At 42.3% G+C, this 26,753-nt stretch overlaps 1 protein-coding gene across 1 annotated transcript in view; it reads left to right on the top strand.

Annotated features, from left to right (window-relative positions):
- The window catches only part of slc2a15a (solute carrier family 2 member 15a), a 78,241-nt gene that overhangs the window by 44,603 nt on the left and 6,885 nt on the right, over window positions 1–26,753 (top strand). Inside the window, exons 8-10 of the mRNA XM_061087728.1 lie at window positions 1,786–1,896; window positions 18,822–18,923; window positions 20,558–20,633. Coding sequence (XP_060943711.1) covers window positions 1,786–1,896; window positions 18,822–18,923; window positions 20,558–20,633 — 289 coding nt within the window. The remainder of the gene's footprint in view (window positions 1–1,785; window positions 1,897–18,821; window positions 18,924–20,557; window positions 20,634–26,753) is intronic.

Here is a 26,753-nt window from a genome sequence, read left to right on the forward strand (position 1 = left end):
GCTTTATCCGTACCGGATACTCGTTTCAGCCGAGTATCCGGCTCATCTCTAATTAATAGGTTTTAATAATATCTTCTAACACTGTGTGTGTATCATCAGATCACTGCAGTGAACGGGACTGTGCCATCAGGCGCACAGAGCACCCAGCGCACAGAGCGCACTGGAGATTACTTACCGTATAAGAAATTAAGAAACTTTCCAAAAAATATCCCAGAGGAGGTGAGGATCCACTGATGTGAGGGAATTGATCTGATGCTCTAAAAAATAAATACTGCCGTGACACCGGTGCGGGGATCTGCTCGATGTGTGCATGGGAATGGAAGGACGAGGAGGAAGCGAGGGTTCAGCGATTTCTGATCTCACACAGTGTGTTATCCACAGCAGCAGCGGCAGAGTATCAGTTTATTTTGTTTATTAGTGACATCACTGCTGTCCCATAAAGTCGCTCTCCACCTCCACCTCACTATCAAACACCTCGATGTCAGTGTCAGAAAGTTTCACTTCCTCTTAATATCGCTTGATGCGGTGACTCCGTCAGGACTCACGGTGGAAACCCATTGGTCAGCATCATCATTTAATATTCACGCTGTGCTTTGCATTGACCATTTATGGTTGAAAGTGGGCATGTGGAGGGTGGATTTGGAGGCAGATCCACGAACGAACGTTTCTATGTGGACTGTGATTTATGAAGCGAACATTGTGTTCAGGTGTATTCCTCAATTTTCAACCGATTTTTAAACGGTCTGGTTTGTTATAAACGTCAGAGATGTAGTTATGATACTTATGAATAATTATGTTTTTTTCTAAAAAATTCAATAATTTATGCAGTGTCATATCTACATCTCTGATGTTTATAACAAACCAAACCGTTTAAAAATCGGTTGAAAATTGAGCAAGTTATGGTTATTTACCACTACCAACACAATGTTATGGGTGAGCGAGCTGCCCCCTAGCAAAATGGCCGCCATGTGCGGACGTTCGTCTCCGTTGGCCGGCAACGCAGACGAGACATCTAGTCTTTATATATATATATGGTTACAACTGTCCTGAGAGATCTGATCACAAGCTAACAGCTCTATGTTCAACAGTTCACAGGTGGAATTAGAATGCGTTTCTACCCCCTGCTCAATATGCAAATAAAGGCTTAAGTCATTTCTGTTTTCAAAGATGTTGTTTTTAGCCAATGTGACTTCAGAGATGTGCTCATTGACAAAGAGTTTTGTATCTTAGCGTTGATGTGAGGGGGAGAGTGAGATAGCTGAGCTAGGAGGAGCTGAGCAACTCGAGGGACATACTTAAGCTTCACGTTGGAATATGATTATACTAATTTGAAATAAATTAATGAATCAATGTGTCAGTCAGTGTTAATATTGTAGTGGTGACCACAATTGATTCAATGTATATAATGAGTATTGAAGAGGGTAAAAAATTTCTCCGGATGTGGCCTGAGTGATCAGATCTCAAAATTGTAATAAGTGCATCTTGGGGTTGGTCTTACCTGTACTCAGCCCAGTCTACTTGTAATCAGATCACCTGAGATGGGTGTTAATACTAGGGCACAATAGAGTGAGGTACTCGTATTCAGGCATGACATTGTAATATGGCAGTCGAAGAACTAGAGTCTAAACTATTGTTTCATGGGATGTGGTTTGTGGGGGTGAATGTGAAATATGCTGTGATGTGACACTGATTTTCCCATATCCGGGACAATTAACCAACCAACTAACTCTCTGAAAAATAGAATATCACCTCATTTATCTTTAAGTGCTCTTTTTTCCGGCATAGATCTGGTTCTACACCAATGATATCTTTGAAAATGCAGGTATCCCAGCTCCAGAGATCCCGTACACCACAGCAGGAACAGGAATTATAGAGATCATCGCTGGACTCATTGGGGTAAATTACAAATTTAAATACAGTTATAGTGTAGCTGGTATTATCTTTCAGTTGGTGTTGTCTCTAGAAGCTATTTTTTTTATAACTGATTGATTTGAGTTACAATAAGATTTTCTTTACTGTGTGATACAGAGTTGGAGTTAGGCCACGGCTAGTCTAGCTTAGCATAAAGACTGGATGCAGGGGCAAACTGCTTGTATTTCTGTGTCCAGCATTATAATATCGATATATGTGTCACTATACATTTGTGCCTCTGTTTGTTAAATGAATGAAATGCAACATGTTGATCAGTGAGATGTCGTGTGTATTTTTAAACCTTGTAAAGGCTAGCTGTTTTAATTTAATGAAAAAAACTTTATCTATATAGCACTTTAAAAAACACAGTAACAACTGTATAAGTAAGACAACAAATAACATGATTAAAATAACAAACAGCAAGGGTAAATTAAAAAAAAGGCTTTATGGAAAAGGTTAGTTCAAAGAAAGGACTAAGAGAGTGGCACCGACTCAGACCGCCTAATTTTTGTTTTTAATCTGGTCTCTGGAACATTGAGAAGGCCTCTGCCTGATGATCTCAAGCTACACAAAGATTCATGCAGGATTAAAATATCTAAAATATTATCAGGAGCCAGATCAGGAAGGGCCTTGCAGGGGTTAGCAAAATCTTGCGATCAATCCTAAAACAGATAAGGTTTTGTTGAGAGGCCAAAATAGGTTATGTCTTAGTGACAGAGAGTCTGTTGTTATTGTTTCCAAGGCACAATAACATACTATTGGAAGTCAAAGCATGAGGAGACCAAAGCATTTACAACAGTTTCTGCATTTTTACAATTTAAAATGTCACTTATAACTTATATAGCCTTCTTCACCCAAAAAATAGACCCTTGTGGTACACCATACACTACATGGGAAAATGGTGACTGCAAGTTATCACACAGAATCTCCTGTTTGATAAGTTTGTTCAGAACCAATTTAATGCAAAACTTCAATTGTCTTATTGTTGTTATTAAACTTTCTCAATATTCCATTAAAACACTCAAAACTTTTATCCAAAGCGACTTACAATAATTGCATTCAACTATGAGGGTACAAACAAAGAACAGCGAGAATCATGTATGTACATTTACTTAACACCAGAAAGAATAAACGGGTCCTCAGCAAGGGGCAACATCCTGGGCTGAGTGATGAAGCCGATACGGAAGTGTAAAAAGCTGCAGTTCACTGGGTGGCCGCTACGCCTGGCTGCAAGAGGGAGCAAATCCCCATTGACTCCCATGTTAAAAAGCCTGACTTTAGAGCAGAATTAAACCTGTTGACAGCATGGTTCAAAATGTGGTTTTAGTCTCAATCGTGAGGTTCTTACTTCATGATAACTCTGAGGGGGCTGCATTATTTTCTAAGTCCCTCGTTTAAGCGATAGAGAGGTTTGAAATTCACGTGACGTCACAGTCAGCACACTGACTGCCGCTTCCTAGCCTGCTGCCTGCTCCGCTTCACCTGAGCTAACAGGCTAATCCTCGTCAGTGAACACAACCTGTGTCTGTGGAGAGGGTTCCACTCACACATCGGATGAATAACACGGTTAGATGTTCGGCTTGTTCTCTTGACGGAGAAGCTAGACACGTCTTCGCTCCCGTTTCTGTGGTAAGTAAAGTTTAGTATTTTTTATTTAAGTGTTAGTAGTGATTCGCAGGTACCGGTGTCTCTGTACCTGGCTCGTTAGCTTAGCTCCGCTAGCCTGCAGGCAAGATACCAACAGTAATGCAAACGGGACCGGACGGGACTTATTGAACCGACACACACCAACATGAGCCGATCCACCCAGCAGAGAGAAGCGGTAGAGTTTGATGATGAATCTTTTAAACTGAGACAGGCGACTGTGTGTGTCCGGAGAATTAGCTCCACCACGTTAGATATCCAAAGTTATGCAAAGTTTTTCACTCACCCACCCATTTGACTTGGCAATGTTACACAGGTTCTTATTCTGCAGAAACAGATTTACTGTGATCAACTGAAACCTGAGTATTTAAAGTCACATCTGCATTGTAAGAGCAGCTGTTTATAGTAGCATAACGTCTCCTAAAGCTCTTTATTCAGAGTATTGGTGTTGTGTTGTAACGTGTTACAGTGAAAACTAAACGTGTCTACTACCTTCAGTTTTTTACATCGTTAATCTTAGGCAGACTTCACTGAATTATTGTGTTAATTATAAATAAATTATAGGAAGTGTAACTTTACTAGAATAGACAGTCACATAGAGAAGCTCAGGCTGATGTACACAACCTATTTCCTAAGCTGAAATGATTATGATCTGATGAACTTTGAAGTAATAAACTTTTATTTTTACCATGTAAAAGTTGTTAAGGAGTTAACCTGGCACATGTATGACTTAACATATGTGTATTTGTGTTGAATGTTCGTCTAGTGTTTTCATTACTTACAGTCAAAGCAAAGTATTGCACATAATACATAATGTATTAAATAATATATGCAATACTTTTAATGTGAATGAACTCCATACTGTAGATTCATTGTCTTGGTAGTGCACAGTTTAATCCAAAAGCATATTCAAATACATAGTTGAATATCCACAGAAAATAAGGACACAAACTTTGTTCATAAGTATCACTTCCTCGACAATAATGCCATACTTTTATGTTTCCTATCATTTTATTAGGTACGGACGAGCCTGAAGGACACAGCTGCGCTGACCGTGTTCTGTCTCTAATGGCAGAGAAGAAAAATAAAACACTGGGTTCTTATCTAAAGTGTATCAAATCAGAAAGCAAAAGATAAACATTGTTCTAATAAGTGTTCATTTTTTTATCCAACCATAATAAATATAGAAATGAACTCCATTATCCATGACACTTAGCAATGAGCCAACTCTAAACAGGTGCAGGCCATCTTTAGTTAAGGGAGGAACACATGAAGCTGTTGCAGGTTATCCTCATGTTGACCAGCCTGAAGCTGCAGATCTCCACCATGTTGCTGCTGCCACAGTAATGTTGACAATACACCACTGTTCACACACATACACACACTTTAACGTGTAGTCAGATACACATAGCGTAAACACACAAACATAACACATAGTTCTTCTCCTGCTTCTCAACCTCAGAATGTTTCATACTCCTTAAAAAGGAAGTCTGCCTTAGTGGACAGATAACAGGTTTTCAAACCTCTGGCTTCATGAATCACTTCATTATATTAGTTATGAGACTCCCTCACACACACACAGCGGACAGATTAGACTAGAGGTTTTCATGCCTTTCTCACAGTTTTCTATGACCTCACTTCACACACACATAAAATAAGCGCACACGCGAGGCAATATGCTCATGAACTTTAGTAACCGCAACACAGCTTGCACGTCATCACGCAACGCCAGGAGGAGGACCAAACGACGCCAGGAGGACGACCCGACCAGATCCGACCAATCCCAATCCAAGAAGAACCTCTGTCATGCCCAGTATCAATATATAAGCTTTCTGCGTACTCTGCCTCACCGCCATTTTTCCTGTACAGGATCAGTGGACCATGCATGCTCATTTGCTAGACACCGCAGTTTCCTGACCTGTGACCTCTGAATAAACTTGCTTAATTTTAACTTGAGAACGACGCCTCCTGCCTTTGATTTCCACCCGCAACAGTAAATGCTGAGGACATCAGGGGCTGCAGTGCTGGGTTTGTACCCTGATGGTTAAATGCAGATATTGTAAGTCGCTTTGGATAAAAGTACTGAAAGAAATGAAACATTTTACAAACAGATAAAATGTCTTTGTACCTAATCTGTAATATTCAAAGTGATAATCTCCCACAGAGCTGTTGATAACACTCCACATCCTATACTTAATATGAGAACTGTTTACAACGTTGGTGTTATATTAACTTATTAAAATAAAAAATCAAGTCACAACCAAACACACGACTGAAGTTAACTTGCTTCAATCTATTCATTAGACTTGTTAAATAAACGGTAAATTATACAAATTACACATTAAAAACCACTTGAGGCATGTAAGTGTAACCAATTTTAGGAGTGTAAAAGTGAATTACAGTATAATATAAGTTGGACTAACAATAAGACCAGGACCAGAATCAGAAGAGACCAAATTCGAGAGGAGCCACTGTACTGAGCAACAACAATGAGGCAGACACAAGAGTAACAATTGAGTAGCCACTCTTATATTTTACAGTTAACAAAGTAATTTGTCTGGTTCGTACAAAATGCAAAATATCATACCAAACAGTAAGAAAAATAAAAAAAAGTAGTGTGCACACTTAAAACAAAATTGTCTGTTGGGGCCCTTAAAATAAAAGGAGTTGTTGCAAGTTCACCTGATTCCAAGGTTCCTTGTAGTGTAATGTGAGTGTATTATTTGTGTGAATGAGTGTGTACGTGAATATCTCCTCGGTGCTAATCTTCAATCAGGGTAGTTGGCTCGCCATCTTTTACAGCAGGAAGTTGTCCTGAACCTCAGACTCTCCAGTCCTCTAAAAAACCTGACCGACGTAACTCTCCTTCGTTCAGCCACTTGGCTCCGGACCTCCACTGGGTAAGTGCTCCGACTCTTTTTCCTTTTTCACAGGTTTCACTCTGGGTTTCTTTTCTCTGGTTTTCCTCTTCTCCTTAACACACAGCTGCCCTCGCTTCCCTGGCCGAGATCCGAAAAGACCGGAAGAGCAACGCGACTGCACTTCCTCTCCGAGCCGACAGGCTGAGCGCGGCCTGCGTAGCTTCTGATTGGCTGCTGAGAACTAGGTACCCCACGTGGGACCATGCGAGTTGAGCGGTGCATTCAAAACTAATAAGATAATCAGAGCAAACAGTCTCTCTTCTTTTACGGTACTAAATTAACAGTGTTTCTTACACCTGGTTACACCCTCCCCTCCTGAACTTATGCACGTCCCTGTGCATAGTATACAGTTAAAGGAAAATTATTCGAGGGGTCAGGGCAGGTTTTTCTCTTATGACTTCTTCCCAAGCTGTGGACAGTCCTTGAAAGAATGATTTCACTGCTGTGATCAAAGGATTTCCTAGCTCTGTATAATCAAGCCGTCGTGGTGGTTGACGATTTCTTTCAGATCTCCTGACAGAATAATTTGTATCTGTGTTCTCCTCTGTATCCATTGGGATTGTTCCATCCTTTCCTTCCTCAAGTTCTGCTCCTTTAAAACCATCCTCCTCAACTGGAAGTTGTTCTCCTTGGACATCTGGATTATCATCCTCAGGCAAGTCATTTTGAATCAAGGCTGGTTCATCGGCTTGCTCGGTTGGTGTGACTCTATCGGCGGATAAGTACTCAGTATCACTCTGATGAGAGTTAAACTTGATGGACATCAAAGGACCTTCTGAAGTACTATTGGACATATCAGGTAAATTGTCAAAATCGGGTTGGGTGTCAAGATCAGGTGGATTGTCAAATTCAGGTGGATTGTCATCATTTTGAGCATTTACAGGACTCTCGACAGGACGAACGCCTGGAGGTTCAGTATGCCGAGTGTCTTGGACATCGGTCATGGACAGATCCGGGTACACAGGAATCTCACTGACCATCGGGACAGGGGAACTTAACCAAACAGGAATGAGTGCATCATCCTCTTCATCGGAGTAATTCTCTTCCTCTACAGCAGGGTTTGCACGAGTTCCTGGCCTGCGTGGTACCGGCTTTTGCACAGGCTCACTATTTTCCTCCGCAGGTAGGTACCCGCACGGCAGCAACAGGTCCCTGTGTAGCGTCCTTAGGGGACCATCCGCGTTTTCAGGTTTAACAGTGTATACAGGGAGAGTGCCTGCTCTTCTCACCACCACATGGACAGTGGGTTCCCATTTGTCTGAGATCTTGTGTTTTCCCCGGATGCGGACATTCCTGACCAATACTCGATCTCCAGGTTCCAGGTCTGAGACGGTAACATGTTTATCAAACCTTGTTTTGTTCTTGAGAGCGATCTTTGCAGCCTTCTCCATGGCTATCTTGTAGCTCTCCTTGAGACGTGCCTTGAGGTTTTGCACATGATCAGAGTGAGATGAATGTTGACCCTCTGGTACTGGCAACTTGAAGGCAAGATCAACTGGCAGGCGAGGTTGGCGCCCGAACATCAGTTCGTACGGAGTGAAGCCAGTCACCTCGTTCCTGGTGCAGGAAGTTAGGTGCGCAAGGTGGGAGGTGGTGTGTCCCCATGTTCGATCTGGGTGATTACATGCTTTATACATTGGTCAGCTCTCTGTTTAGCTGCTATCTCAGCTTCAGTGAGATGGGGGACGGTTGGAAGACCTCCAAACTGTTCTTCTTGTCCATAGCTGTCGGGAACAGCACTAGGGTACATAGCAAGAACCTCCACTAAAGCAACACGATCTGTATCTCCCTCTCTCTCATCATCAGGACTGACACTGTAGGTGAGCTGTCTCTCACAGATTGCTTTCACAACAGACTGATCGACTGCATTGATGTTGTTTGGATCAGAGAGGTGATCTTGTGTGAACTGCTGTATACGTTCTCTCTCTTTTTGTGATTTCAGATCGTCTGCTAGTATCCCATGTGGTCTGCGTGATAATCCATCCGCATCTCCGTTCTGCCTTCCCGGACGATAGAGGAGTTTGAAGGAGAATGTGGATAGTGCTGCTAGCCACCTATAGCTGGTCGCGTCAAGTTTGGCCGTTGTCAGGATGTAAGTTAGCGGATTACTATCCGTTACAACGGTGAACTGGTTGCCGTACAGATAGTCGCTGAACTTTTCGGTGACCGACCACTTGAGCGCCAGGAACTCTAGCTTGTGCGCTGGATAGCGGCTCTCGCTTCTTGACAGCCCTCTACTGGCGTAGCCTATGACTCTGAGTTGGCTCTCTTGCTCCTGATATAGCACAGCACCGAGCCCGGTGGTACTGGCGTCAGTGTGCAGTATATAGGGTTTCTTGGGGTCAGCGAAGGCTAGTACAGGGGCTGTAGTGAGGCTCTGGATGACTGCCTCAAAGGCTTGCTGGCAAGCTGGCGTCCAGCGCCCCCCGAAGAGCTCTTTTGGGTCATGGTATTGGTTTGTTTTCTGTCTTATGTCTGTTAGTTTCGCTTTTGATTTCTTGTGGAGAGGTGGGTAGCCAGAGGTTAAGCTGTGGAGGGGCTTTACGATGCTGGAGTAACCCTTAACGAACCTCCTGTAGTACCCAGCGAAACCGAGGAAGGATTTCAGCTCCCGTAGGGTCTGGGGGACAGGCCATGTCTTCAGGGCTGAAATCTTCTCAGGATCTGTCTGAACGCCACTTCTGGAGACTATGTGACCCAGATAACGGACTGATGTCTGGAAGAAGACACATTTTTCTGGGGATAACTTCAACCCAAACTCTTTGAGACAAGTTAGCACTCTCATGAGTCTTTCTTCGTGCTCCTCAAGGGTTCTGGAGAAAACTATGACGTCATCAAGGAAGACCACCGCATCTTTCAAATGCATATCCCCCATGCACCGCTCCATTAACCTTTGGAACGTGCTGGGTGCATTCGTCACTCCTTGAGGCATTCTGTTGAATTCCCAGAATCCGAGCGGACACACAAAGGCCGTCTTCGGTTTGTCTGCCTCTTCAACCTCGATCTGGTAGTACCCCGACTTAAGGTCGAGAACTGAGAACCATTGAGAACCATTGAGGGCCGAGAATGTGTCCTCCAGCTTTGGAAGGTTGTACGCGTCCTTTATAGTCTGGAGGTTTAGACGCCTATAATCGATGCACAACCGGACTTGGCCGTTCTTTTTCCGGACTACCACTATGGGCGATGCAAATGGTGACTCTGACTCCCTTATAACTCCCGCATCAAGAAGCTCTTTAATGTGCCTCCGGACAGCTTCAATGTCCTGTGGGTGGATTGGTCGGGCACGTAGTTTGAAGGGACTTTCATCTGAGAGTTTTATCAATCAATCAATCAATCAAGTTTTATTTGTATAGCCCACATTCACAAATAACAATTCGTCTCATGGGGCTTTAACATTGTGTGACATCCTCTGTCCTTAACCCTCAACAAGAGTAAGGAAAAACTACTAAAAACCCTTTTCACAGGTAAAAATATGTAGAAACCTCAGAGAGAGCCACATGTGAGGGATCCCTCTCTCAGGACGGACAGAAGTGCAATAGATGTCAGGTGTAAGAAAACATCATCAGGATTTTTAGCAGCATCCATGAGGCTAAACATTTTTCAATACTATGTGTCAGGCCGTCCCGTTGCAATCACAGTCTCTGGCCAGCAGCCAGCAAGACCACGATCCAGCATCAGGATGAGATCCACTGTAATCCACAGTCATTGTCCACCGCCGCCAGTTAGAATCCATTATCAGCTGCCGCCTCGGTCGTGGTCCCTCATCATCCGATGCCAACGCGACAAAGGATCCTCCATTACAACGACGATCAGCTGGCACGATACAGAATCCACCGAACTGCATCCACCATTGCGACCTCCGACACGCGATCCACAATCATAATCCATGGTGCGGCCACAGCTGTGGCCCTGCATCCGCGGGCGCTAAGGCACAGAAACTCCGGGAAAAGGGGTCAAGTTAGTAACATGTACTGATCAGATAAGAATTATCTTGATGTGATAAATATGGAGAAAAAGGAAGGAGAAGCAGGAAAGAGAAGCTCCGTGTGTCTTGTGTCATAAATTCCCTGTGCGTCTTAGCATCATCAGGGGTTTTTGCCATTTAATCAAATTTGGAACATCGCACTAATTAGCTCTAACTATAAGCTTTATAAAAAAGGAAGGTTTTGAGTCTACTTTTAAACGAACAGAGCGTGTCTGCTTCCCTAACTGAAAGTGAGAGATTATTCCACAGCAGTGGGGCTTGATGGCTAAAAGCTCTGGCTCCTACTCTACTTTTAGAGACTTTAGGGACAACAAGTAAACCTGAGTTCTGGGATCCGAGTGCTCTAGTAGGTTGATATGTTACTAACATCTCTTTAAGGTAAAGAGGTGCCATATCATTAAGGGCCTTGAAGGTGAGGAGGAGAATTTTAAATTCTATTCTAGATTTAACAGGAAGCCAGTGTAGCGATGCTAATACTGGAGAAATGTGCTCTCTTTTCTCAGTTCTCGTCAGGACACGTGCTGCGGCATTTTGGACCAGCTGCAGAGTCTTTAACGACTTGCTGCTGGAGCCTGATAATAATGAATTACAATAGTCCAGTCTCCATGTAACAAAGGCGTGGACTAGTTTTTCTGCATCTTTTTGCGAAAGGACATGTCTGATTTTTGAGATATTACGCAAGTGGAAAAACGCGGTCCTAGAAATTACTTTTAAGTGACTATTAAAGGACAAATCAGGATCGAAGATCACTCCCAAGTTCCTGACTGTGTCATTGGAAGCAAGGGCAATGTCATCTAGCGCAGCTATATCATTAGATAATGTATCTCTAAGGTGTTTAGGGCCGAGTATTATAACCTCTGTTTTATCTGAGTTTAATAAGAGAAAATTGCGGGTCATCCAGGTTTTTATGTCCTTGAGACATGCTCGAAGTTTAGTTAATTGATTACTTTGATCAGGTTTTATTGACAAATATAACTGGGTGTCATCCGCATAACAGTGAAAATTTACCGAGTGTGTCCTGATAATGTTTCCTAGTGGAAGCATATATAATGAGAATAAAATTGGACCGAGCACAGACCCCTGTGGGACACCATGGTTAACTTTGGTGCGCACCGATGACTCATCATTGATTTGAACGAATTGGGAGCGATCAGCAAAATAAGATTTAAACCAGTTTAAGGCCGTTCCTTTAATGTTAATTAACTGTTTTAGTGGGTTTTTTGAGTAGGGGTTTGATTACAGCTATTTTAAAGGACTGTGGTACATAACCTGATGATAATGACAGATTGATTGTGTTAAGTAACGAATTATCTATTAGGGGCAGAATTTCTTTAAGTAATTTAGTTGGAATCGGATCTAAAATACAGGTTGTTGGTTTAGAACCTGAGACTATTTTGGTAAACTGATCACGGGTGATGTGGTGTCGCACCTGGTCCGTCCGGCCAAAATCCTGGTCATGATGTGCAAACACATCAGCCATGTTGTTGAGCTGCTGAGTGATGCGTCGCTTCCATTCGAGTGGGACTAGGGAATCAGCGAAATTGAAATTCAAGGTGGGTTCTTGAGATGACTGGGTCTCTGGAGGTCTCTGGAGAGATTCTGATTGCTTGGCTATGCTGTGCTCCTTTAATATGATGGTCTGATAAGCACTAACCTCTGCAATAATGCACTTAGCAGGAATGACGATGTCATGGTCAGACTCGTTGCTTATGACGACTGGTAGCTTATGGGGCCGTAGCTGGGGGAAATCAACGAGACCAGATTTTACCAGCAGGCCACCTGGCAAGGGGGATGATGATGGATACTCAATGATGACGGATTTCTCATCCCGAAAACCAGTGACAAGGGCAACTCCCTCCACCACTACAATTTCACCGGCTGGAATGACTTGAGGCGTCTTGCCTTGCATCTTTACTACCCCCTGGTGGTTGTTGCTTGCCTGCTTCCGTCTTAACTCAATGACCTTGAAAACTACTTTGTAACCGTGTGGGAGGGGCTGGCGATTGGTTAAGTCAGTCTCTGAGTAAATGTCAAACAGTACATCTAGAGTGTTAGTACCTATGAGCATGAGGGACTGTGAAGTGTCAGGAACAACTAAGGCAAGTGTATTTACATCTATTGGGACTCCTACAAAGTCTTTTGGAAAGGTTATGGTCATTTCTATATAGCCAAAGTAAGGCACTAGCTGGCCATTTGCACCTTCCACTTCTAAGAGGTCATGAATCGGCTTAATCTTCTGCTCTGAAAGGTGCTGCTTGTAAAATGACTCAGGTACAGTGGTAACTTGTGAGCCTGAATCAAGAAGGCAGTTGACCTCTTCACCTCTCACAGTTACTTGGGCTGTGCTCTTGATGCCAACCAGCCGTTTGGGGAGTCCAAACGGTTGGTCCTGCGTTGGATGATGTAAGCTGGAACATGTTTGAGCTTTAATGTTCTCTGTATGTGTAATGTCTTTGTTGATCTCAGTAGGGGTTTTGTCTTCCTTGTTTACGTCTGAGGGACGTTGTTGACTCTCCTCAGCCCCTGTTTGTCCCACAACAGGGACTGTTAGTCGTTTAAAGGTAAGTTTGAATCATTTTGAGCTTCCCACTGGCGCTGTTTTTTTTCCAACTGCCTCTTCTTTTCTGCCACTAAGTCGGGGTTTGCGGGGTCGGTGCAGCAGGGGGCAATGTGCCCATCTTCGCCGCAGTTAAAACAGTACCAGGGCTTGGGTTTGTATGTCTGTTTCTTTTTGATTTGTCTTTGCATGTCTGTATCATTTGGCTTTGACATCCTGCTCTGTTGCTTCCCTGCAGATCCCTTGCTGCTAGCTCCTTTGGTGTTTTTCTGTGACATGTATGTAGTTAGTTGGCTTTGCAGACTTGCCACTTGCTTTCTCAGATCCTCAATAGCACTGATACTGCTCTCATCTTTCTCCTCTGGTTCACAAACATATGCGCCATGGAACTGCACCTGAGCTCTTTGCTTTGTGATGCCAATATGTTTTTTCATACGACAGGATTTTGCTTGCTGTCGATCTTCTTCGGAGCGAATCATTAGCAAGAGGTCTGAGAATGGGGGTGGGCTGCTCTTCTTTTGCTCCAGTTGCAGGGCGCTGAGCAAGGTGTTATCCCAACACCCCCTGCAGAACTGCTTAGTAAGATGTTTGTCTACTTCTTCATGTGTAACTCCCCCCCTTTTTGTTGCTCTGTTCAAGGCTAACTGGAGCCGATGAAGGTAAGTGGATGATTTCTCACCTGGGTCTTGGAGGGTGTTCAGGAATTGAGCAAAGAGCTCCTCTCCATCTTCCACAATACCGAAGGCTGAGTCTAGGAGCTGTAGGTAGGCTGCAGGCGGTGACTCAGGCCGTAAGCTTTTAACTACATCAGCTGCTGGTGGGAGCAAGCTTTCATGGATTTTTCTGGATATTTGCAGAGGAGACATGCTAGGATCATTCTGGAGCAACTCAATGTGTATGCGCCATGTGTCATAATCAGTTTCATGATTAGGTCTGGGAGCCTTGCCGGAGAAGGGGCAGAGTCTCACTTGGGATTGGATGTGTGGGACAACGTCTTGCCTCCGCACAATATGCTCGACCACGACCTTCTGGATGTCCGGTGGGTTCAAGTCACTTACTGATAGGGACGGTGCTCTCTTTCCATTGGTGAGGGGAACATGGTCAGTGGCACCGTTGCTGCTCGGTGTGGCATCTGGAAATGAGGTGTAAGACTGTTGCTCTTGATGAGTGGGTGGGGATACGACAGTGGTCTCAACATGTGTGGGGGAGGATTCTTCAGTTGTGGGCTGCATAGTTTCAACATCTTCCCCGATCTGAGACATCATTTCCTTCAACACCACGCAATAGTCTTTGCCACTCATCTTAGCTAGTTGCTTGAGCTCAGCTAAGTATGTCTTGGTAACATTACTTCCAACCTTGGTAGCGTACACGCTACTGAGTGTTTTTACTTCATAGACAACAGTGGGGTCATCTCGTGCTATGCACATGTACGGTAAGCGAGGTTCTAAACCTTCTAAGGCTGAACCGCTAGCATATTCAACGATCAGGTTTTTAAAGAACTCGGACTGTGAATCATCAACCAAAAGGATTCTCTCAATTTTACCATACTGTTTTAGAAAGTCAATCACTTGTTCATCTTGTTCAGCTACCTGAGTAATTCCACTGACAGTAACTGCATTTGGAATTTTGACACCAGACTTTTGTATGAAATCCATACTGGTCATTACTTCAATATTGATGCTCAAATCAAATGGCTCCTGGCTGGCTCGCCACTTCTGTAACCAATTTTAGGAGTGTAAAAGTGAATTACAGTATAATATAAGTTGGACTAACAATAAGACCAGGACCAGAAGAGACCAAATTCGAGAGGAGCCACTGTACTGAGCAACAACAATGAGGCAGACACAAGAGTAACAATTGAGTAGCCACTCTTATATTTTACAGTGAACAAAGTAATTTGTCTGGTTCGTACAAAATGCAAAATATCATACCAAACAGTAAGAAAAATAAAAAAAAGTAGTGTGCACACTTAAAACAAAATTGTCTGTTGGGGCCCTTAAAATAAAAGGAGTTGTTGCAAGTTCACCTGATTCCAAGGTTCCTTGTAGTGTAATGTGAGTGTATTATTTGTGTGAATGAGTGTGTACGTGAATATCTCCTCGGTGCTAATCTTCAATCAGGGTAGTTGGCTCGCCATCTTTTACAGCAGTAGGTTGTCCTGAACCTCAGACTCTCCAGTCCTCTAAAAAACCTGACCGACGTAACTCTCCTTCGTTCAGCCACTTGGCTCCGGACCTCCACTGGGTAAGTGCTCCGACTCTTTTTCCTTTTTCACAGGTTTCACTCTGGGTTTCTTTTCTCTGGTTTTCCTCTTCTCCTTAACACACAGCTGCCCTCGCTTCCCTGGCCGAGATCCGAAAAGACCGGAAGAGCAACGCGACTGCACTTCCTCTCCGAGCCGACAGGCTGAGCGCGGCCTGCGTAGCTTCTGATTGGCTGCTGAGAACTAGGTACCCCACGTGGGACCATGCGAGTTGAGCGGTGCATTCAAAACTAATAAGATAATCAGAGCAAACAGTCTCTTCTTTTACGGTACTAAATTAACAGTGTTTCTTACACCTGGTTACACCAGCATATGATTATGATGATATATAAATAAATAGGTTTTGTTGTTGTATAGTTTCAAGGTTACTTACTGCTCGTTCATGGTAAAGTTTGCGACCATCCGGTAGCAGCACAGCACAGTGCTAGCCGTTAGCTCCGCCGTTAGCATGTCTCGGCTAGCCGTTAGCTCCCCGGTTAGCATGTCACAAGTAGCCAGTTAGCCGTAGCCTGAGCTAACCAGGAAACTAGAGCTCGTCTGCCGTCACTAAGCTGTGAGTCAGCACTCACGCTGCTCGTCCTTGCCCATTGATTGGTCAGCGAGGATTCAGCACCGGCAAGATGGCGCAGGAGGAATGCCTCCTACTAGCTTCATTCACCCTCTGCAGAAACCAATGGGTGACGTCACGGACGCTTCGTCCATTTATATATACAGTCTATGGTCGGAACGAGTGACTCTGTTTTCGGGGTAAATAACTTGCTGAAGTCTATGAGTGCGTTGGAAAGCAAAGCCGCGGGCCCAATGTGGACGAGTCGAGGTGGAGAAGACGGGCGCACAGTCCCTAAGTTAAGGTGAGAGCTCCAGAGAGCAGCCATTGCTAACTGCTAAGCTAACTCGTAGATCTGAAAAGCGTGTCAGCAACTGTGGGATAGCGAGAAAGTTGCTAAAATAAGAATAGAGCATCGAGTGCTTGAGCAGAACTAGTGCATGTGTAAATATGTATGAACAGTTTGTTCTCGTTAAGTTTTTATGAAACATTTTTTATGAAAAAACTTAACGAGTCCAACCGGACCTTGCAGCAGCATTGAGGAGTTCAGGAGTCGACAGAGAAGAAAGAGGGTAAGGTTATATTCATTAGATCATTTTTCAGTTACATGTATAGGTGTATGTTGTCTTTGAACTGTGCTAATTGTACTCATTGTGTTTACAGCTGATTGAAGCGGGACAGATGACATGGATCCATCCTTCCACAGCCAGGAGCTCACCAACCTGTGTGCCACACTTCTGCTGCAGAGTGACATTTCAAGCTTCACCTGAGTTTTTCACTGGCTAGGCCAGTTGTGTTTGTACTATATGTGTGCTGTATGTAAATAAAGCTTTGACTCCACATATACCTTGTTCACGTTTGTTCCCTGTACAATATGTTCAACATATAACATCAAGCATCCCATGAATGAATAAAATCTTCATTAACTGCAGTGCTTTTGGTAAAGGCTTACTAATAAATAATAATATATATTAATATATACATTATTGGTAACAACTATATATTATTTTTTATTATTTATAGTGTGTGGGAGGGGTTTACCCACGTGTGTACTACAATGACCCAGGGTGACAAATAGCAGCAACTCTACCAGCCAATCACAAGTAACCTTTCCTTTCAAGGGTCTGTGGTTTCCTCCAACAATGGTGAATTGAGAGAAGCAGCTTCACTACAATTCATATGCTAATTAGCTTGCACCTTCGCTCCGCGACCCCCTGGCGGCTCTTCCCCTTTCTTCTCCAGACCCCCTCCTGGTATGTTTACTGTCCTTCCCAGGCGTTATCGTAGCTGGAGAAACGGAACTCACGTCCTGTAAACAGGCTGGAACTGCAGGGGATTAGATGATTTCCTAGAGCTTTCCTTTGACGGAAATACTGCTTTTCTTCTAGTGTAATACAGGTATTTTATAGGTAAATGCTGCCCAGGTAAGCCAGTCTGTCTTAAAGAACCATCTACGTACACTGTCTTTGGCATATCTCAGTGCTAGAGTTTGTCTTCACTCAGAGAACCAAGGTTACCATTGTCATATGCACTGCTAAAATTTTTTATGGAAGACTTAAATCACACATCAGATCTTGATGAAAGAATTATTCAAGTTACAAATTGAGGTTAGGATTCAAAACCACACCAAAAAAATTTAAGTAGACCTTACACCAATGCGCCTTTGGACTGCATGCTTTGGCTTTATGTGTATTTTTTTAGAAGCTCCGTCTTGACTCTGTCTCTCAACATTTACCAAGTCATGTTTATTTAAAGGAGACATATTATGCCCATTTTACCACAGTTGATATGGTTCCTTGGGGTCTTAATGAAATGTCTGTAACATATTTTGGTCAAAATACCACAAGGATCATTTAAAACAGCACTCTTTTTACCCTGTCTAAAGCAGCCCTCCTCAGATTGACCTGTTTTGAGTGCCCCCCCCCCCCCCCCCCCCACTCCTCCTACCTCCTTCACGAGATACAAGCACCCAGATTTTTGGCTATCCATTACCTCTGTAGAAATATGGCTACTGGAGACGAAGATATTATCTTGCAACCATATCCTTTTGAACCAGAGTAAGGTGGGCTGTAGCCTGGCCTCGGGGAGAGACTGCCCGGCTCCACCGGCCCGGTTAGCTCGCCGGCGGTTAGCTCGCCAGCCGTGGAATATTGGAAAAAGTGGAATTTTTATAATATGTGCCCTTTAAATAGCATATTTCATACAAGTGTAAACTGAATATGCTTCAAATAAAAGCAAAAATAGGAAAGATCATACATGGCCAGATAGTTTTTATTATTGATCAATTATTCATATACATCGGTTTACCTATAATTGATACATTCGGCTCTAACCCTATCGTTTTGCTTCAGTTTGTTATTATCATAACTTTTAATTTCTTTTTAAATTCTTCTTTTCGCACCTTGTGCTCCTGAAACTGTTTTTCACTGTTTCCTGTGGTCAGGGTGGTGACGTGCTGTGGTGAGCGCATTGTGTCACTTCTGGTTTTTGATGGTGTTTGTATCAATTGCTGCTCTTCTTCATCTCTCCTAATTCTGCTATTATCTGATCCACTGAGGACATTTTGCATTTACATTTACACTCGTCCTCTTTTTCACACTCATATCTCTCCCTCTCCCAGCGACTTGTTCGCTAATTCACTGTTTCACTATTTACCATGGAAAGTAAAACATTAGCTTATATAATTGGTCGGTCACTGGTAGCTGATGCAAGCCAAGCAGCTGTAGCTTCTGCAGCTGCTTGGCTTGCATCAGCTACCAGTTCTCTTGTCAAATGTCCCTACCATTTAGGTATGTAAAACCAAATTATAAGTCAATAATGGAATCCAAACCAGGGAGGGCATTATCCGTAGAAATAAACAGAGTAGGAATCTTAGGGACACTTAACCATGTTAACTGCATTCTGACTCCAGCTCCGTGTCCAACACAGTGCTGATGCATCTATAGTGTGTATTCATTTAACATCTGACCAAAGCTCTGTCCCTCTTCTTGCAGTGTTTCAGCATAGAGAAGTTGGGCAGGAGGCCTCTCATGATTGGGGGCTTTGCCATGATGGGCATCTGCAGTGCTGGAATCACATTGGCACTCATTTTACAGGTAGGTGTGTTTTTGTGTGTTTGTGTGTAGCGAGTCAGCGACACACCAAAAAATCACCCCGTCACCAGAGCTCTATTTGGATCTCTTTTACTGTAATGATACAACATGTAAACAGGGACTGCATCAGTTCACATCTTCTTCTCAAGAGTACTGTCTCTTTCAGCTCCAAATGCAGACAGTATAACAAAACATACATGTATACATTGTAAGCAAAACCAGTCAATTGAAATTATAGTATAGTGATTAATGTTTGACAATCATACCTGTAATGATACAACATGTAAACAGGGACTGCATCAGTTCACATCTTCTTCTCAAGAGTACTGTAAGGGATACATGAAATAATAATGTAAACCAAAAGACAAAATAAACAAAGATTCCCTGCCTCACATGTCTAACCCATCAGAGAGTAAACACAATGACTTAATGTGGGTTCACAAACAACATTTGAAAAGGAACAATGCGCTTTACATTCGTTCTATCCAAATCCCACAAGAAAACGACATCTCCCATAATGCCGTCGGTTGCTGCGGCACGAGTCGGGAGCAGTTCTAAAGGCCGGCGCATGCTTCTGCAACTGCGGCTGCGGCTTTTCACGCAGTTTGATTTATGGTTCTCCAAGGGTTGCGCGTGTTGAAAAGCATTTCAACGCCAGATCACTAGGCGGAGTAAGTTTTTTTTGTCAAAGACAACCGTAGAGCAACTTCTTTGTGTGTGGCAGTCATCGTCGACTGTTTATTTACATCGCCACTGCTGTTCCTCATAGCCTTTTTCTGGCGGACCAATTCGTTCCTGATCTTCCGTTATACAAGTGGTCATACTTTCGGATCTCTTCTGCCAAAGGCTCTTCTATTTGGTCCATATTCGTTCTTCTAAATCCTCCGTGGTTTCTGCCGGTGTTATGGGGCATGGAACCAGAAATGTGACTCCAGATAGGATGTAGTTAGCAGACCAATCACAGCCTTGCGGGCTGCATGAGGCTTGCGTAGCTTTGTCGTATAGTTAGAAAAATTGGGCGACGCACGCAAGAAGGGGTACGCAAGCACGCAAAGGCTCTTGCGCTTGTGTCTCCCTGAAAACGCAGAAGCTGGCGCCGGCCTTAAGGAAAACAATGCAGTGCTAACTCTTGAAATAACTCTTAAAACTTGACTGTACAGACTTGCGCTTTACACCTCATAGCTGTCTTATATTGCTCTTTCAGAAAGCAGTCACATTAACATGCATTAGACGTTGGAATGAAACTTAGAAGCGGAACACTCCATAAAGGTACCTGTCTTTCAGCTCCAAATGCAGACAGAGAGACATGTTCCTGAGCGGCACGTACCACAGCGCGACAGGGGGGTGCACAGACAAAAATACTGACAAATAAAACATACATTAACCAGTACTCCTTTTGTAAGTACTGAAAAGAAGCTCACAAAGATGTTAGGACTGATTTAGCCTAATCATTGGCTATTAAATAAAAATACTAGAAATACATATCCCCCCCTTCTCTCATTGTCGGCAAATGGAACACCCCCTTTAGACGATACTCACTGCAGGGTTTTTAAAGTTAGCTGGTATAGCCTTGTTTGGAAGTAGCTCACTGTTATCAAACTGACTTCTTCGGCTTGGTTTATATTTTTTCTGTGCAGGCTCATTTATCAATCATGCGCTACGTCAGTGTCTGCTTTGTGGTTGGCATCATCGCTGGCTTCTGTATCGGTCCAGGCAAGTTGCACTACAAAAAACAGACTCTCTCACTCCCTTGTGATAATGTACAAATACCCAGTTCTCTACAGCATTCAGACAGATTTGATGGTATCGTCATGCACAATATATCCTTTCACACTGTAGAAAAGACAGCATTAAACTAACCTTTGTACTCAATGTTTTAAAGTTCATCCCTAATAAGCATTTGAGAATCTAGAGTCTAGATCAGTGGGTCTAGATTCTAGAACCACTGATGTTTAGACATTAAATATACGTTTGTAAAGTATCAATTAATCAATTATCATTCCAGCTAGTGATGTGTCAGTCGTGAACGATTCGTTCATTATGAACGAATCCTTACAAGGACTCGAGAGTAACAAGTCCTCTCAAAGAGAGATTCGTTCATTTTCTTGTGGCCGCCCATCGGGACTGTTCCATAGGCTCAGTCAAGGAAGCAGAAATGATTCGTTCATTTCCCTACTGGGTCTTCGGGTACGAGTCTTTGGATAATTTTTCACATGACCTGCATTGGCTCAGTAGAGGTGCGCTGGAGCTGTAGCGAGGGACGTTCACTGTCTCCCGGAGAAATGAACACTCTGTGTTTTTAGTATAGAAAGACGTGAATTATATTCGTTCACAAGTCATACAGACTGGTTTTGTTATTTTCACTTTACATTAACACTTACAGTTTAGTGCAGTGTAATTGTTTGCCGTGATAATTAAATGCCAGTGTGATAATAAATGACCATTTCAAACCATAAAAACTGTACAAACTCAAAGTTCACAGACTTAAATCAATTGTGTCTTACACAGAATTTTTCATATAATATAAGGCCATTTTACTTGAATTGCACATTTGTGTGACAGATCATATTTTTTTAAGAAAACCTCCTCTATTAAATACAGTACAACATGACAGTTTGTATGGTTTGAAATTGTCATTTGTTATCACACTGGCATTAAATTATCACGGGAAACAATTACACTGCACCAGGGCCGGCCCTGGCAATGTTGGCGCCCTAGGCGAGATTTCAGATTGGCGCCCCCCCCCCCCCCCCCACACCACACACACAGCGAAAGACCGTAACCCCCCCCCCATCCCTAATAATTAAACACTTTTTATCTTGAAACCCTTTAATGACAACACTTTAACTCTGTGACTAACAATAAAATAAATTATAAGTTAAAACCAAGCACAAATAACAAATGACAGTTATTATACAGAAATATAAATACTTAAAGAAATGCTAAACTACTCAATAACCTTTTGAACCTTTGGAAATTTAGTGCAATAAATGTTAAACAAACAAATATGTATATATATATAAATAACGATATATAAAAATACATAACAAAAAACAGTAATTACCATAGCCAATACTTCAAAAAATTACATTTTCAAGCAACTTTTGACAAATGTTAAGGACACAACAAAATGCAAATGGGAAAAAAGTGCAAGTTCACTAGTTTTGTTTCATTTAAAATCGTAATTATTGAAATGAAAGGTAGATATTTTTTGGTTATTTAACATATTATTTGGTTATACAATATGGCCTTGTTTTGTCTGTTTTTGCCTGTTATTCATTTATTTATTCAATTTGATAATTTTAGTAAGTTTGTTAACAAAAATAAATATATAAATTGAAAATATCCTACTGTGTTTTTTATTTATTTATTATTATTCATTTTAATTTCATAAATAATTTTGGAAATGGGTTCCCTTTTTTTTGGTTTGAGCACCTGCCCCCCAAAATGTCTGTGCACTTGCCGGTTTACTGTATTCTGTGACTGTGGTATGTGTTTAATCCAGGATCACATCTACACATCTGCACTTTACAGTACAGTTTACCATTCATACAGTGCATCAAGGGCAGCACTTTTTTCTATGATGGCCCATTCGGGGTTCAGTACCTTGCACCAGGACTCTTCGGCATACAGATGGGTAAGTCTTGGATTGAGCGGCCAACCTTATGGTCGCTTTTTTCTTTTTTTTTTTTTTGTTTCATTTGTGCATTTGTCGCATCTCAGAAGCATAATCAAGGTATTATTAAAAACATTGTAAAGGGTACTATCGAGCCATTTTGACTTGACCGTATGCAAGACCAATATTAGAAGTAACTCACATTTAACAAAAACTAAACATCAAAATTAGGCAGTGTTAAGCGTGTTCGTTTATCCTTTTAGAGAAGATGAGCCGAACTTGGTTTGATCAATCAAGTATTTATTTAGGAAGCAATGAACAGGTTATTATCAGCAAAGCAATGGGCTTCCACACACTAGTTGTATCAGAGCGCCTAAAACATCCGGCGCTTGTCTATTTTATAACAGTAGATCTTCGTTCCTCCTCCTTGAAAGCGCGCAGGCGCAGGCCATCCTCCTGGCATTTGAATACGGAAGTGAACAGGGAGCCCAATGACGCTATAGTTGCTCAGCAACCTGTTCACGTCTTGAAAGGCCTTGACCCAGCAGATGCCATGAGGACCAAACTGTTGTCTATTTGAGCAAAGAATATTATGTTTTCTGCTTCATCAAAACAATCCTGACTCTGTAAACATTCGGATCCTCGAAACCAAAGCAACGAAACAGAATTAAGTCAACAAAGTCACTCTGTCCAACCTCGAGAACTTATCAGACAGCTGCTCGAAATCTATGTGAGTTTAATGAACCTAAGGGAATTACCCTTTATACAAAAATTAGAAATGAGAACAAGTGAAACATTCATTCTTTACACTGAGCAGCAACGGTTATTAAAATCATTTGTATGAAGGCATAATATCTAGCTAAAACTAATCATATCTTTATTGTTAAGAGTACAAATATAATTTGAAATGATTCTATCTTTATTTGTTTAGAATTCTGTCAGCCACAACCTATAGTTAAAATATTGAAATCCTCACAGCAGTTAGCATGGAAACAGCTTTCAACAGGGACACACCAGATTCATAACATAATCATCGACCACGTCTAAAGGGCCCCCTGACAAGATTTCAGCTGGATCCGATCAACCTGCTAGGAGTACATCACAGTATAAAACATGTAATTTCCTGTTACCAGTAGCAGTGTTAATTTTGGCAGCTATTTTTGATTTAGTCTTAGTCTTTTGACGAAAATGCATATTAGTTTTAGTCTAGTTTTAGTCATTTTTATCCTTCTTAGTTTTAGTCTAGTTTTAGTCGACGAAAACAAATTACATTTTAGTCTAGTTTTAGTCGACGAAAACAAATTACATTTTAGTCTAGTTTTAGTCACATTTAATAGCCACATTAAACTCCTTCTCTTCCCTTCTCAGGTCCAGGGACCCCCTGTGTTGTGTCTACAACTGCATACTAGTCTAGCTTTCAGTACTTAGGTTGTCCATTAGATATCCCTCCTATAGATCTATAGCAGGGGTCGGCAACCTTTACTATAAAAAGAGCCATTTTTCCCCCTCTTCCCCCAAATAAAATTTGTCTGGAGCCGCAAAGCATATTTGATAACAAAGCTGATAAAATGTTATATAAAGTTATACTATACTAATCTGTAGATTATTGCATTTATGAAATTATAGAACAACAATAAAGAAAACTGTTGACATTTTATTTATTTTTACCTGTTACAACAAAGGGAAACACCAAATGCTTATGAAGAGGAGAAGAAAATACACAGGCAAGTGTAGCCCTACTTTGAAATAAATTAAACGCAGAACTATGTAGGGTTATTTGAGTCATCCCCATATTTGTGGGAAATGTATGAAATAAGAAGTACCCTATTTTGAAATAAATAAAAACATATAGCTGCAGCCTATATATTTTAGTTGGCGTTGGCGAAATGTGAAAACAAAAAGTGAAAGCAGATCAGACTGGAGGAGGAAACTGAAGCTCGGTAGAAACCAGCTGCAGCCTCTGCTCTGATCCAGAAGCTGCGGCGCTGATCTCAGAGCAGCTGAGACCAGAGAAACTCTGTGTTTTCACTGTTTCCATAGTTAAGAAGCAGCCGGTGAGTCAGTGCGCGGCCTTCTTCACATGAACGAGCTCTGAGTCTGTGTCTCTCTGAGCGAGTGCGCGGGGGCGGAGCCTCGGGACAGGTGCGCTGTCGGCAGCACACACACACACACAGAGACACACACACTCGCCGCTCCGGGTACTTCATGACGGCCTGATACGATTATGTTTTTAAAAATTGTTGTGACTTAGTCAACCTCCAACATTTTCGTTTCGTCTCGTCTCGTTAACGAAAATTAAAATAGATTTCGTCATAGTTTTTATTTTCAAAGATCCATTTCGTTACGTCTTCGTCTCGTCTTAGTCATGGGAAAAGGAGCGTTAACGAATATTTTTCGTTATCGTTATCGTCAACGAAATTAACACTGACCAGTAGGGGGCGCTATGACTATGACTGAATATTGGCATGTAGATGTGTTCATGTCGGGACTCTTATCTAGCATTTGAAGTTTGGTACATATTTGATATTGTACACTGAAGTTACAACAACTTCAAATTTCTCTGCGAAACATTGAAATTCAACGTCACTGACACACAAAACTAGCACAACTTTTTGGCATCAAGATTAATCCTCTATGAGGAGTTCTTTATAGTACTATGTGTGAATCACCAAAAATTATTACAATAATAATTGTTATCATTTTTTTCTGGATCCTATATAAAAATGGGGGCGGGGGGGGGGGGCAGAGAGACAGAGAGAGGGAGAGAGAAGGGCTCAGTGTATGATGGGAAGCATTATATAGGCAGTAGTAGCGGCAAGGATCCGACAACTAGACCCACTGTTCAGGCTATCTTCTTCTGGTATGTGGTAAGTCCATTTAACCAAGATAATAAAATGGCACCGTAACTTTGACATGTTCGATTACCACTTAGCACGTCGACATTCCTTCTAGTACTCTGTACATGGTTAAGTGCTGACAGGAACTGGAAGGAGAGATCATATTACTCCTGTCTGGCTCCCTGTAAAATTCAGAGGCAGACACCATATCTACATTTAAGGTTCGACTTAAGCCATTCCTTTTTTATTAAGCCCCAAGTTAGGTCTGGATCAGGTGAGTCCTAAACCATCCCTTAGTAATGCTGCTATAGGACTAGATTGCTGGGGGACGTCCCATCATGTACTCTCTCTCTCCCCCTCTCCTCCCCGCTATCTGTCTCTCTCTGATCTCCAGTCAAGACAGATGGCCGGCCACATTCAGTCTGATTCTTCTAGAGCAGCCTTTCTCTAAGAGCGATCACCCCTTAGTGGTCCATGAGTACATTTGGTAAAAAACTATATTTTAAATCAAAAGCATTTGTCTTGTGTATCTTTGTCGCTATGTGACAGATAGAAACTTAAACTGTGATTTTTGGTGTGTTGTCAAACTTAAACTGTTTTGTGACTGCCCACTTTATTTGAGGTAAATATGACTAGCACTGTCGAACTGACAAGATGAATCGGTGGCTTAAGAAGTGGTCAATTAAACGAAAACCACATGAGACTTCTGACACCATAGGCAAAGATTAGATGCAAGTGGTTCAGCGAAAGCACGGACTGCAAGCAATTGAGCGACAGGGGTGGGCAGGTGCAATTCAGCGGCGTCCCTGAGTGAGTCAACTGGCATGAACATGAAAAATACAGCGCCAAAGTGAAACAAAAATAACACACCGACTTCATCAAATTTAGATTTTTTAGAAAAGGGATGAGGAGGATCCCAAGCCACAATGGGCCTCATTTACTAACATTTGCCCAGAAATGTTCTTACTCTCCACAGAAAATAAGTCTGTGCGCATAATCGCCACCGGATTCATGACACTTGCACGCCAGCGGATTTTGTCAATCATTCTGAATCGACAGGCGTGTGTCCGCTCTCTGCAGTTTGCATGCTGCGAGGCCTCTATTTTTCCATATAAGGACATCTGTTTGTCATGAAGAGAGCGGTGTGCTGAACAGTTGAAGTTATAAGAGATTAGAGATGAGCCGGATACTCGGCTGAAACGAGTATCCGGTACGGATAAAGCACTTTTGCCGATTACGAGTATAATACGAGTAATCGGAGTCATTATCTGTGCTCGGACTGAATGAAAATCCTTACACAGCGTCACAGCGCTCCTCCCGTCACACACGGCTCTGCTCACTCACTCACAGAACAGCTCTCTGTCTCTCAGTCACTCAGGT

Source organism: Limanda limanda, chromosome 15 (assembly GCF_963576545.1).
Source record: "Limanda limanda chromosome 15, fLimLim1.1, whole genome shotgun sequence".
NCBI lineage: Eukaryota > Metazoa > Chordata > Actinopteri > Pleuronectiformes > Pleuronectidae > Limanda > Limanda limanda.